Source organism: Haliaeetus albicilla, chromosome 18, assembly GCF_947461875.1.
Source record: "Haliaeetus albicilla chromosome 18, bHalAlb1.1, whole genome shotgun sequence".
In the NCBI taxonomy this organism is placed as follows: Eukaryota; Metazoa; Chordata; class Aves; order Accipitriformes; family Accipitridae; genus Haliaeetus; species Haliaeetus albicilla.
This window is the reverse complement of record NC_091500.1, coordinates 10,640,640-10,653,765: the sequence shown is the minus strand read 5'-3', so window position 1 is coordinate 10,653,765 and position 13,126 is coordinate 10,640,640. Positions and strand designations below refer to the sequence as shown.

Genomic DNA, 13,126 nt, shown 5'->3' with positions numbered 1-13,126 from the left:
GGCAGATAAAACTGTTGTCACTGAATTATAGCCTCCTTGTTGAGTTGCCAGCACACAAAGAACTTTGTCTTTAATTCACTGGATTACTTTAAAGAGACAGAAAAAAGTACTTGCTAAAGAATTAATTCCATCACAGAGAAAGGTACCCAACAAGAATAAAGAGCTATCTGCTTAAAAGGTCCCATTAACAAGGAAGAATGAATTAACACAAAAGTCTGATTTTAAAATCCTACTATACAGTGGTTTTTAACTGGATTATCAAAAATACTGAACTGCAACAGAATAACAGAACTGTCTATTTTTGTTATTTTAGTAAATAAAGCTAGTGTTTCTATCACTACTTATAGCAGGAAAGCTTTTACTTTTTCTCCCATCGAAATTCAACTATTGTGCTACACAAGCAAAAATAATTTTTATTTCTTTGTGAGCAACAGTTCGAAGCAGGCAAAAATTTACACAATAGAAAACTTTCTCTAAGGAGAGGACAGCCTTATTCAGTCATTCTGAGCAGTTTTCAGGAGAACTGCTAAAATGGGCCAATTGATCAGTATCTATTTGAATTGGAATACCATGGGTAAAACTGAAAGGATTATACCAAAGCAACACACCCACTTTTGCCAGGGATGCCTGCTATACTTTACAAAAACCTCACCTATGTGGGGCTGCTGAGCTGCAGCCAGTGCGTATTGCTGCTGCTGGGCTGCTGTTAACTGTTGAACAGTCAGAGCATTAGTCCTCTGGAAAAGCTATTGGAAAAGATAAAAAAAAGATGTATTTCAGTTTTCAAAACTCAGGGCTATAACATACTGGGATTTACTTACAGAAAAAGATTTTAAACCAAGATTCTATCCTAATAAGTTACCAAACTATAAAATTATGCACCAATATTCTTCTAGATTAAATATACATTTATTTGCCTTTGACTAAGTCACAGACAAAACAAAATCAAATGTATCATATGCTTAAATGATGGATTATCGAAGAGGATGACACACAACTTAAAGGACCAATTTGCCATGTTTTCAAGTCCAGTACTAACCTGCTGCTGAGAATTGTAGTCAAAGAGTCCTACAGTAGCTCCTGAAGAGTCCATTTGTACCTGATTGCCAGGATAGTCAAACTGTAGAGAATCAAGACCGACTTGTTCCATGGCATCTAGATTCTGATTTTCTGGATTTGAGAATTCTTCTACCAGAGGCTTGTGGGCTGTAGGATTGGGAAGTGGACCTAATCCTTCTGTGGTGCTGGGATTGGGGCCCAAGCGTTCAGCTACTTCTGTTGGGGAGGCTTGTCGACTTCCAGGGGTACGACTGTTTAGAAGAAATTCAAGATAGGCATAATTCTATTTATTTTTTTAAACTTTAAGATTATACAGCTCTTCAAATCACTGAGAAAAACAAACTCATCTTTGAAGCTGTTGTGAGTGAAATGGAGTGAACTGTGGTCACCTGTAACTTTTGGGATGGCTCTTTATTGCATTTTGGGAACAACAGGAATTATGAGAAAACTTACTGAAGAGAAATTAAAAAAAAAAAGAGAGAAAAAGAAAAAAGGAAATGCCTAACTGCATCTCACACCAAAGGAGAGAGAAAGAGACAATAAAACTTCAACTGGCAAAGACAAACATACAATATAGCAAGTATCTTTTACATCTCAAAAGCAAACAATACATTTTTTACCTTAAGTAAAATGGACTAACAACTGCCTCATTTAGCATTTGACTACAACACTTCATTTCCTACACAACTCATTTAATAGACTACACTATACCAGATGATTGGTCAGGAGAAAAAAAGTGTTCGTAATATAATCGCATTGATTCTGTCCCAGTTTCCAAGAATTATTTATTTCCAAGAATAAATATAGCCTGTTGTTCCAGAAGAAAATCTTCAGGATGGAGGAAAACATGTGTGTTTTATTTCTGTTGACAGTAAGACAGATACAGAGCTGGAAATTGTTTACTATGCTAAACACCTGAAAGTTCAATTTCTAAATATGAGGGGCTGGTGGTGACTGAGATGTAGATAGCTACACTTACACATCTCTAAGTGCACTAGAGTTTAAATTCCCATCAGAAGCAGTGAAAATCTAGTCAATACCATTGACAGAGCCTAGACAGCAACTCAACTGACCAGTCACTAGGTGTTTACTTCAGGGTGAAAGATTAATTGTTCTCATCTCCACCAGCCATATTGACTAAATCCCCACTGACTACAGGGGAATATCTATGCAGCTATAGACACCTACAGACAAACAACTCAAGAGAGATGTCAACAGATTCACATCCTAAACAGATTCCCAACCCTGTATTTGGTTAGATTCAGGGTACCTTAATTTGGAGCAGTACTTCACCTTCTGTGTCAGGCCACATTGTTTGGACTATCAATTTTTACTGGCAAAAATTTAAGTCAACTATTAGGAAGGAGTTGTGTGACAGAATCTATGATCCCTTAACAGCATTATTGTGTTGGTAGAACTCGATAATTACGTATTGTTTCTCAGGAAACAGACAATTTCCAGTTAAGTTTGCTTTATTTATGATAACTGGGCTCAGATACAAAATGCCATCTTGCAGGATGAAACTACACTTAGTCGAGCAGTACACTGCCAGACCAGTATGGTACACTGCTAATTCTAGGATAGAGACACAGCCTTAGTACTACCTGTTCTCCTCCCTCTTCAGGGCTCCAAAGTTGAAGTATATCTGTTCCTCACTGAAGCACAAGATTAATGCAAAAAAATCTGCTAGAACTTTGGTATTCGCTGATTCCAACCCTAAAGACTGTGTAGCTAGAAAGCAATCTTTTAGTGAGTTTATTCAACAATACTGTATGATCTATTACTTTGGACAAAATACTTCAAAGATAAAACAGTTACACTGGATTATTTTAATGTAACAACCAACCTCATGACAATCATCTATAACATACTGGCTACCATCTAAGTATCCTAGCTAGCAAACATGTCTTGCTCAATGTACAAAACTTGAGTTTGAAGCCATTTAATACCCCTTATTCTTCCCAAGTGACATACAGTATCAACAAAGTGAAGAACAAAAGGAAAAAAGGCAGTTATTTCAGTACATATTTTAGTTTAAAAAAAAGCTGCAAGTACAATAAAAATATGAGGAGGAGGACAGGACAAAGTTTTTTTGTTAATACTTATGTTTACCTAATATAAGTTGCTCCTTATATTGGTGCTGTTCTGTTGCTATAGTTAAAGTTGTGTCAATACTTCAATTATAAACCTCTGTTTGGAGGGCTTTATACCACCACTTTACACAGACCATTTAAATTAGATGGATTTTCTTTTTTTAAGACACTTACTGGCTTTGGATGCTTTTTTGCACTTGCGTATTTTTTAAAAATTTCTCTCTTTAAATAACACAAAAGGTACTACACAAGCAACTATTTCAAAATTGAAGCAGATACTGGTAAAGAAAAGCAGGACAAAATTTAATCTGCATTTTCCACATCTAATATTGAAGGTAACTTTGTTTATTGTGCGTATGGCAGCATGCATCCGAACGGAGCTAATTTGAGCTCTCAGATGTGCTTGGTATTATATTCTTTTCAATAATATGTCTTGAAAAATAGATTTGAAGAATCCCTCCTAAGCCTCAGGTAAATACATTTTTTAAAGGGTAGGAAATACTTACGTATGGGATTTAAACATGCATTTTAATATACTTGTTCAATTATGAACTAATGAAACCACAACTATTCGGTCATGTTCATCACATTAATACAAATTTATGAGCAGCAATCTAGTTTTCTGATCTTGTTAATTCTTCTGTATGACAGTTACAAATGCATCACAGTCATTTAAAAAACAAAGATTATTCCTTTAAAAATACCCAATTTAAAATGCAGCTTAGTATTAGGAAAAAAACGTCTGGCTGTGCTGTCATATAGGAGTTCACAGTTCAAAAGCTCAAGCTTGGTTCAATTTTTTTTCCCCCTAAGTAAACAACCAAACCACAACACCATTCCATATTGTGAATAGATGACATTTAACTAGGTGAATAGGGAAATACATTGTTTCTCCTTAGTCAAATAAATGGTTTCTATCAAGACTTTTGGGGGGGAAATAATTGTGTTAAGCTGTGGTATCCACTAGCAAAATTAGAAGGAAGATTAAAATTCTGTAGGACTTACTCTCTACAACAACAATCAGATGCAAAAGTTATAGAGTATTAAAAAGAAGCAGAGAGAGAAAGGAATTTAGTTTGAAATTAAAAGGGTTAAAGTATTCATCCCTCTAATCCACCACATTTTGAAGGTACCCATTTACTTTGAATAATTACTATATTAAGATGAATTTGTCTCATGAGAAGTGACACACACATTAATGACATCCTAAGAAACATGTGGCACAGTGGGAAAGGGAGGACGTGAGGTAGGAAGAATCAGTCTGCAGCTGGGTAATGTTTAAAGCTGACACACAAACCGGAACTGTAATAATGCCCTTAAGAGACATGCTCGTCTTCTTGAGAAACAGTTAAAAGCTTACTTAAAATCTTTGCAATCGGCATCCATTCCATTTGGCAAACCTCTGCCATTTATTTTAGTAACATCCTCATCATCTCCTTGTTTAAGATCTCTGTTTTTGTCCTCCTCAAATGGAGAAGCCTTGCCTTTCTGATCTCCTTTCTCAGGTCCATCTGTTTCAGCATCTCTAGTGCCCTGAGGAAAAAGAATCTGTTTGATTCTGAATATTGAACAGAACACAATAGGAGCACCACAAGGTGACCTAATTCTACACTACAGCGAACGTAAACAATACAAACAGTTTGTATTCAATGAAATTGCATTTGGTGGGTAACTTGGTCATCAAGTTTCAACCAAATGCAGTTAATAACTGCCAAAATGTGAAAAGGAATGCCAAGATTTATAATGGAAGAGCTAACTCAACCTTAACTATAGCGGTGCTGTTAAAGCAGTAACACTTCAAATTAGATAAAGTTTATTTTATAAGGTTAAAACATCTAGTACAAAACAAACCCATATGGAAACATAGAATAGGAAGATCTAGAATAAAGCCCATCACACATTTTAAATTATTTGCAATCTTTTTCCTATCTTTATTTAAAGGTGTTAGGAAAGTACTTTTTTAAGACAGCTATTCAGTCAAGATTCCCAAACCACTTCCCTCTTCTGCCCACTCCAACCAAGACAGACAGACAGATAGCAACTACACACTTCTAAAGAGAAGAGTTAAAAAAGGAAAATGGACAAATAGAGTAGAAAATACAACCATATAAGACAGTAAGACCGTAGTAGGTGACTAGGCAAGCTTAACACACTGCATTACTTACAAAAGCTCCTTTCCTAAACCGGGAATCCAATTTATCAGCTGGAGAGGAACTTAACACATATTCTACCATGCTCACTCCAAGGCCACCACTTTCTGATCGCGGAGACAATACAGCATTTACTTCACTGTTTCCATGAAAACCCTGTCCAGGCTTTCTCTGTACCATAATAGGTTGGGACATAGAATGGTCTGTTAAAAACAAACAAATAAATAAAACTATTGTATTTTTTTAAAATATAACTTGTACGGTTTTTGCAATTCATTACAGAGGCGATATTAAACAGGACCAAAATTAAATTCAATAAAAAAATCCACATCCCAGTTTCAAAAAGTGTTATTGGCACACAACCACCAGTGTAGGATACAGTTTCACAATTAAACTTGAAGGAAAATGAAATTCAATAAACAATTAAAATTTATAATACTAATTTACTTTGAAAGAACATTTAGTAAACACGACTGATTTTTCAATACATATATATGAATCACTCACGAGGAGTTCCCCATGCAGTCTCTCTCCACTCATCACCAAGGAATATCCCTTTTTGTCCATCTTTTGCTGAATCATCAGGTTCCCAAAACTTTTTGGCAGGTAAAAGCTGTTCCAAAAGAGAAAACGGTTTTATTTAAAATAGGCTTATAAATGGGCAAAAATTAGCAATACTATTAAAAGGATATGCAAGTAATTAATTTTAGATACTAAAGTCAGCGTTACATAAGGAAGCACTCATTGCCAAGGAATAATTATAAACACTTAAAATTTATGTTGTTACTGAAGCTGATGCTGTATAAAGAAATTGCTCAAATGACCCCAACCAGACTGAGATTCTGAAGTTATAAGGGAGATATACAGAATATAGAAACAGCTGTGAAAAAAGCTAATCAAATTAATCCCTGTGTTAAACCGAGTTAATCTTCTCTGAAACTTTAACTAACACTGCCTTCTTTCTGTGTTCACTCAAAAGCTTGGCCTTTAATTAATACTATCATGATAACCAGAAACAGCAGCAGTTCATTGTAACATTATGTTTACTCAGAAACGAATCACGCTGCAAATTTTAGAAGGCGACTAAAACACATGGTGGCAAGTCAGCTCCTTTAGACCATAGGGATCTGCCGATTACAAATCTGTGACATTCAAATTTGAAGTTCCATGTACCAATGATTTCATTCAGCTATACGATTTTTTTTCATTACTACTTCTAAAGCAGAAAGTTTCAAGTCAGATCAATATCACTTCTTGTACTGTCTTCAAGGACAGAAGACTGAGTATGACATGACAGAAGCACCGCACAAAACTACCTCAAATGTCAGCATTCTTTTTACATTTTACTACTGTTACTTTATTTCTCTAACTTCTCCCATCGGTAGCAGTAAAACTGCCAAACTCTGCATATGACATTTTCTCTTGAATATGCAATTAAAAACTTGTATTTTCAGACTATGTATTACATCCTTTACAAGGTCCATCAACTGAAACTGCAATGAAAACAACTTGCAAAACAAATTGGGAAGAGCTCTGTAGACAGCATTGTAATCCATCAAATTTTGCAAAATACAACTTTCACTTTAAAATTTTAGATTTTGTGAATTTAGAAAACAAATGTAATCTGATAAAGCTTTGTTTGCAACAAACAAGTATGTTCTAGAGCTTTGATTCTCCTGGTAAGCAACTAAAAAATCCTTCTGAACTTCACAGCTGCTTAGTATGAGCCTTGATGAAACTACTAAAAAGAGTATTTTTCTAGGTATTTCTTCATGTAGTATTGAAAGAGCTCATGAAAACAGCTTAGAGAAGAGGGTAAGATTGCAATTAACAGGCCACAATATTAACACTGAAACAGAGGTGATGAGAGCTCCTCTGGAGTAACTTAAGGATTGCTGATTGCTGTTTTTCTGTGCTGTCCAAAGCTCTTACCAGAAACAAAGTATTTTGACTAGCAAACCTACTGAAATCCTGGGTTCCTTACACAAATTCATTAACACACAAGGGCTCAGGGTGGAGGATGATAAATAGCCAAACCTCAACAAAACTATAGGAGAGTATTATGCTTGCAAGAGTGTTACACTCTGCCCTGACAGAGATGCCCACTTTCTCAATGCATGGGAGAATCATCACCTGATGTCAACCAAACATACTTTGGAAGCACCAGGATATTAAGTTTACCCCGAATTTAAGGCATGACATTAGCCATCAGAGGACAGAGAAATAGATTAATGGAATCTTCTAACTGTGGTTCGACTAAAAGCAAAAGATTATAAAATTCAGATCAGCCTATGCAATCTATTAATCCTTTTTAGCTTTATGTTGTAACAAGTTTGCAATACTACTTATTTTTCATTTTGTAGGATAGTGATAGAATAGAAAGCAAGCATTTCATGATGTCTATGAAACCTAGGTTTTGAGAAAGAGAATCGTATTTTATTTTAAATACAGTCTAATACAAGTTCAAATATGCGTCCAGCTGAGATGAGAGCTATGAGCAATACAGAAGTCAAGGTGTCACAACCTAACACAACCTTGTCAGAATAAAACAGATCAAGCAGTATCTTGGGTGTCATAAAATAAGCATCACCTTAAAATATGCTTACCCTGAAATTAGTAAATTCCACTATCAGACAGGTGTTCAGACAACACAATGTTAAGAACAACATGCAAATTTAGAGCAGAACATGCTGCAGTACCGGTTTTGGTTTCAAAACTCATTCACAAGATTTCTATCCAAGGAAAAAAACTGTCCACTGGTAGAAAGCAGCAATAATGCGCACTGCAAAAGTACAGGTTGTTTGGGGAGGATTTTGTTGTTGTTGTTTGGGGTTCTTTGTTGTTGTTGTTGTCTGGGGTTTTCTTTAGGTTTGCTGGTTTGTTTTTTTTAAAGTAAATACTCTCAAATTCCAAACAGATATATACAACTGCTTGAGGCCTTCATGTACTCTGGTACACAAAGAAAATAGAATATTTTTAACACAAAACATAATGCATCATCTATACCTCAAGAAGCTAAACGTAACCTGTATCCTATTGAAGTTCAAACAGATTTACAGAAAAAAATTTCATTAAAATTTCTACACAACAAAGAAGTCCCTCAAATATTTAAATAAATGGAACTTTTTAAAGTTTACAATTTTGCACCTCCCTGAGGGCCAGTGATTTAATTTATTATTTACTTATTCTTGACAGATGATGGATATGACATACACTATGCTCTTTTTAAAGAGATGCTTTAGCTATTAGATTGCCATATAAATGAGCAGCCCTAGCAGCTGTCAACTATTTCACTGTGGAACTACAAAAAAAAAAAGTACTTTTCAGAAAAACAAGCGTGTTCCTCTTGAACAGACAAGGAAAACCCCCACTTGATTACTTCTACGGAAAAAGAGTTAATCAAGAAGTCATCACAAATTATTACAAGTAGCTAAAAATCATCGTGATAACATGCATTTTGCTCAGTATTTCCTGCATTTAATCCAATAAAAAAGAAACTTTATAAAGATACATCCAATCCTAATTCAAAATAATGGAAAAAGGTTGCCGTATTTCTTACTAAGCTTTTCCAACAGCATGCTAAAAAGTGTCTTTTTCAGTATCCGCACTGATCCCTGTTATCTGCCAGATAAACAAAGCCCTTTTCTATGCATAGATAATAACCAATTATGCTAAAGCTGCCTCTTAACCAGCTCTCTGATAAGTAACTGCAATCTTAATTACTGGCTCTTAAGTTAAGGATTTTTTTAATTATTAATTTATTTTTAAGATCAGAAGTCGTTCCTACAGAGCATTCTACAATTTCTCCAAATGAAGTTTTGACCCCAGAAATGGATACACTGTCCCCAGAAATGAAATTTGTGCACGCTTTGACCTTTTAAGTTTCTATAAGAATAGAAATTATAAAAAAAAAAAGATTTAGTTTTATATTCTGTTTGGCAATTAATTTTATGTATGCCTGTAGTAGGTCACACTAAAGGTCCTGAAGCCCACTGTGCTGGCCCTGAAATAGCAAACAACAGATGCCTAGAGAAGAGAAATAGCACCATGTGTCAGTATTTCTTCAGAATATTATCATGACCTTAAGGGTCATGATAGCTTTTGGGAACTGGAGCTGGAAGCATTATCTGTGTTTAACCAATCTAACAGCTAAAATTTTAGGAGACATTTAGAGAATGATGCCTGCAATGCAGCAGATCTCTTGCTAATAAAACTAGTCTGTTTCTTTACAGAATAAATTAACAAAGAATTGCAAGACAGAAACAGATCAAGGAAACAGTACATCTGGCTCATGTTATGCTGCCCTATTCCGGATACTGATACCATGCTCCATCTGAATGCAGCTCAGATGGATAGCTTAACAGAAGCATTTCCAGTACGTATTATTTCCAAAATGTGTTATAGTACAACGAAAACAGATTTCGTACTATATTCCTTTACATTAGCACATGGAAGAGATACTTGCTTGAGGATTCACAGACAGTCTTGATTTTAGTAATGATGTGAAAAGTAAGCCTTAACAGCCTCCTAATGCCAAGTATTGATTGCCAGTCAGGAAAAAAAGACCAAGAAGGATTACAATTATGAACAAGAAATTAGTTTCACTTCTGAGAAAAATCTATCCAGACAGAGAAAATGAGGAAGAGAACAACTTCCCAATAGCTAGAAGCAGATCACGTGACATGACCTCCCTTTCTACCCTGAAAGAGGGTATATTTAGAGTAGATGTAAAGATGAAGTTCTTCACTGTGAGGATGGTGAGGCACTGGAACAGGTTGCCCAGAGAAGCTGTGGCTGCCCCATCCCTGGCAGTGTCCAAGGCCAGGTTGGATGGGGCTTTGAGCAACCTGGTCTAGTGGAAGGTGTCCCTGCCCATGGCAGGTGGGTTGGAACGAGATGATCTTTAAGGTCCCTTCCAACCCAAACCATTCTACGATTCCGATTCACACCTTTCAAAGTAGACAGAGGGCAGCACGTAAGAACATATGACTACTGATTCTAGCTTACAAGGGTATTTATGAGGACATATCCTTTAATATTTTGGAAGGTTATGACCAAAACCAAGGTTATAACAGCTATGGAACCTATTCCAGAACTACTTTATTGTTGTACAATACATTAAGAAAATTACCGAGTAAGTCAACCTAGCTATGTGAACCTGTATTACCTCAAGATACCTGAAAGACTCCATTGAAATGAAAGATGTAATAACCTAATACGTGCAGGGTCACAATATAGTATGAATTTCTGATACTATATAACTGTACCAGAACTCTTGACTTTTTGTGTGTGGTTTTCTCGTTGTCTTTTTTTTTTTTTTAAAACATCTTCGCAGATCCACAGAATACCATGAAAACAAAATCATAGTCATGCAGAAATATCTCCCTCAACCTGAGATAACCTAAAACGAAGATCTGTACGAGTAGTCATATATATATCAATTTAATTCCAGGGCATTTGTATCATCCTTCACTTTCACTTCTTCCAATCTTTCAGAGTACTTCACGGGCGGCAAAAGAACAAACACCAATAGGAGTTTTACCCACCCACTCTATCACACTGTTGGTACTATCACAGATACCTTACTAACACCTTTACCTTTCAAAAGGAGTTTTAAGAGCTGGGGAGGGGCAGGGAGAAGCAAGCATATCCAATGTGGCTACTCAGCTTACTAAAGAACAGGGCTTCATCACTTACTGCTTTTTCAAATAGAAGATGGTTCAAGAAAGTCAACATAGAACCCTGGATGAAGCAAAAATTGCTGAAAAGCCAACTGATTGGTTAAATGCTTCATTAAAGTAAAATAAAAAAGAATCAAGTAAGAACAGCCATGTGTCAGCCCAGAAACATTCAGCAACTAGAACATGGCATTTTTTTTCATCAGTAATTTATGGTTTCTGTAGAGATCACAGTCCTATCACCATTTTAAGAAAGTTAAGCTGAAATATTGTCACTGGTTCAACTATCAACTGAATTAGGTAAATATCCAGCAAGACAAAAGGATTAGTGAATTTATTTCATTACCATGTCCTGTCAGTAACCTTAATGCATGTTGATTACTTTCTAAACAGTTCAGGGAACTGCTTTTGAAGGAGCTAAGTCATCCTCTATGATCTTCAATTCCACCCCCCACAAAATACACTGACTTAAAAAAACCCAAACAAACCAAACCAACCAAAAAAGTCCTTCTTCCCGCTAGCTAAATTATATAATAGCACTCTTCACCCTGGTTAAAATCTTCTTTTAAGGAGTAATTACCAGTTAAAAAAAAAAAGTAAATTACCACACATTTCTGCTAGGGTATGCCAGTTTCACTTTTTCTGGAGCCAAACATTTTTCAGATCCCAGTCTCCCTGGCTTCTCAGAGTTACTAAGCAATTGTTTCACTAGCTTAGATGCAGTGACACCGAAAACATGCCTCATTTCATAGACTTGCACAAACTTTCAAACAAATTACACTGTCACTTCCCCAAGAGTATCAGTCATATAATAGACTGACACGGTAACACAGTAGATCCAGTCAACAACCACCCCAGTGTCCCTGCAAAGCACTTAGTTTATCTTCACCATAGAACAGAAATCTTTGGTTGTCTGAAAAGTCAATTTAGTCTTAAGAGAAGCTCTTTGCTTCATGTCATATTATTTAAGCCTTACTAAATTGTATCAACATTTCCAAACCACCAACTGGATTTTCAGCTCTCAATAATTACCTCTCCCATTCCCCGAGATTCTAGGGCAAGAGCTTGAAACTCATGATTCATCTCATCCACAGATCGAACCTGTAGGGGGAGGGGGGGGAGGAACAAAAGAGCGATCCATTAGTCAAATATATTTTCAAAAGTTGAGTTTGTAATACTCCACAAGATTTCTGACAACTGAAAGCACACACAAAATTTGCTACTCAATCTAGGCTGAACATGAGTTTATATTTCGTGAACAGATACAGTTAGTGACCAATTTAATGAACCATGCTAATATAGTAACATGCAATAAATCCCGAGACACTTTAAAATTTTAATCTTCATATATCCGGATGGATATCAATCACTATGGAAACAATGACCAATATTACATTTCAACAAATGCAGAAAAAAGTGAAATTAGAGATTTGGAGACAAAATATCCTTTGGAAAGGAGATGATCTGTTGCACACAATGTTAATGAGTACACTTAGCAGCAAACAAAGAAAAGCTCATAAGACAGGTCACAAAAACTACTAGCAACGCGTTGCTTTTGAAATCTTGTAATTGAGTGCATTATCACAATTTCTTGTGCTTTCTTCCAGGAAATAGCACTCTTCCTTCTCTGTGTGTTGTCTTTTTTTGTTTGTCATAAATATGAAAGGTATATTACTAAAGCAAGAGCTGCTGCTGCAACAAACCACCTCCTTTTCCACAGTGTGCAGGCACAATGCACTGGGTGCACTCTTTCCTGAGAAAATGGTTTCCACAAGGAATTTTCAAAGCCATGACAAGCTTAGAAAAACAAATAAAAAAAGGGAAATTCAGAGTTGTTTCTCCCCTTCCTTTCTTTCTCAACAGTGAGATGCAGCATGGCAAAATGGTAAAGTTATTCAAGTTCAAAGTAAAATTAAAGTTTCCATCCCAATACTAGTCTCTCCTGAGGAGTTAATTTCGCCAAGCAAACCCATACTTTTATTAACAAATAAAACAAAATGAAGTTACTCCATACAGCTGATAACACGTTACAATCACTTTTCAAAAAAGACTCAAACATCAGGCAAAGAAACAGTCTTGTGCTTTTAATATTCTGGAGCAAAATTCCAGTTTTTTCTTAGCATTTGTAAAGTGTTAAATACCTGTC

General features: G+C 35.8%; 1 protein-coding gene across 9 annotated transcripts in view; it reads right to left on the bottom strand.

Annotated features, from left to right (window-relative positions):
* PUM2 (pumilio RNA binding family member 2) overlaps nucleotides 1-13,126 on the bottom strand; it is a 71,392-nt gene that overhangs the window by 36,065 nt on the left and 22,201 nt on the right. For all 9 annotated transcript variants that reach the window (XM_069805715.1, XM_069805713.1, XM_069805718.1 and 6 more), the window contains exons 2-7: nucleotides 12,013-12,081; nucleotides 5,810-5,915; nucleotides 5,318-5,505; nucleotides 4,513-4,685; nucleotides 1,040-1,310; nucleotides 653-746 (exon numbers count right to left, since the gene is read on the bottom strand). In XM_069805715.1, the coding sequence (XP_069661816.1) occupies nucleotides 653-746; nucleotides 1,040-1,310; nucleotides 4,513-4,685; nucleotides 5,318-5,505; nucleotides 5,810-5,915; nucleotides 12,013-12,063 (883 nt within the window). In that variant the 5' untranslated portion in view covers nucleotides 12,064-12,081. The remainder of the gene's footprint in view (nucleotides 1-652; nucleotides 747-1,039; nucleotides 1,311-4,512; nucleotides 4,686-5,317; nucleotides 5,506-5,809; nucleotides 5,916-12,012; nucleotides 12,082-13,126) is intronic.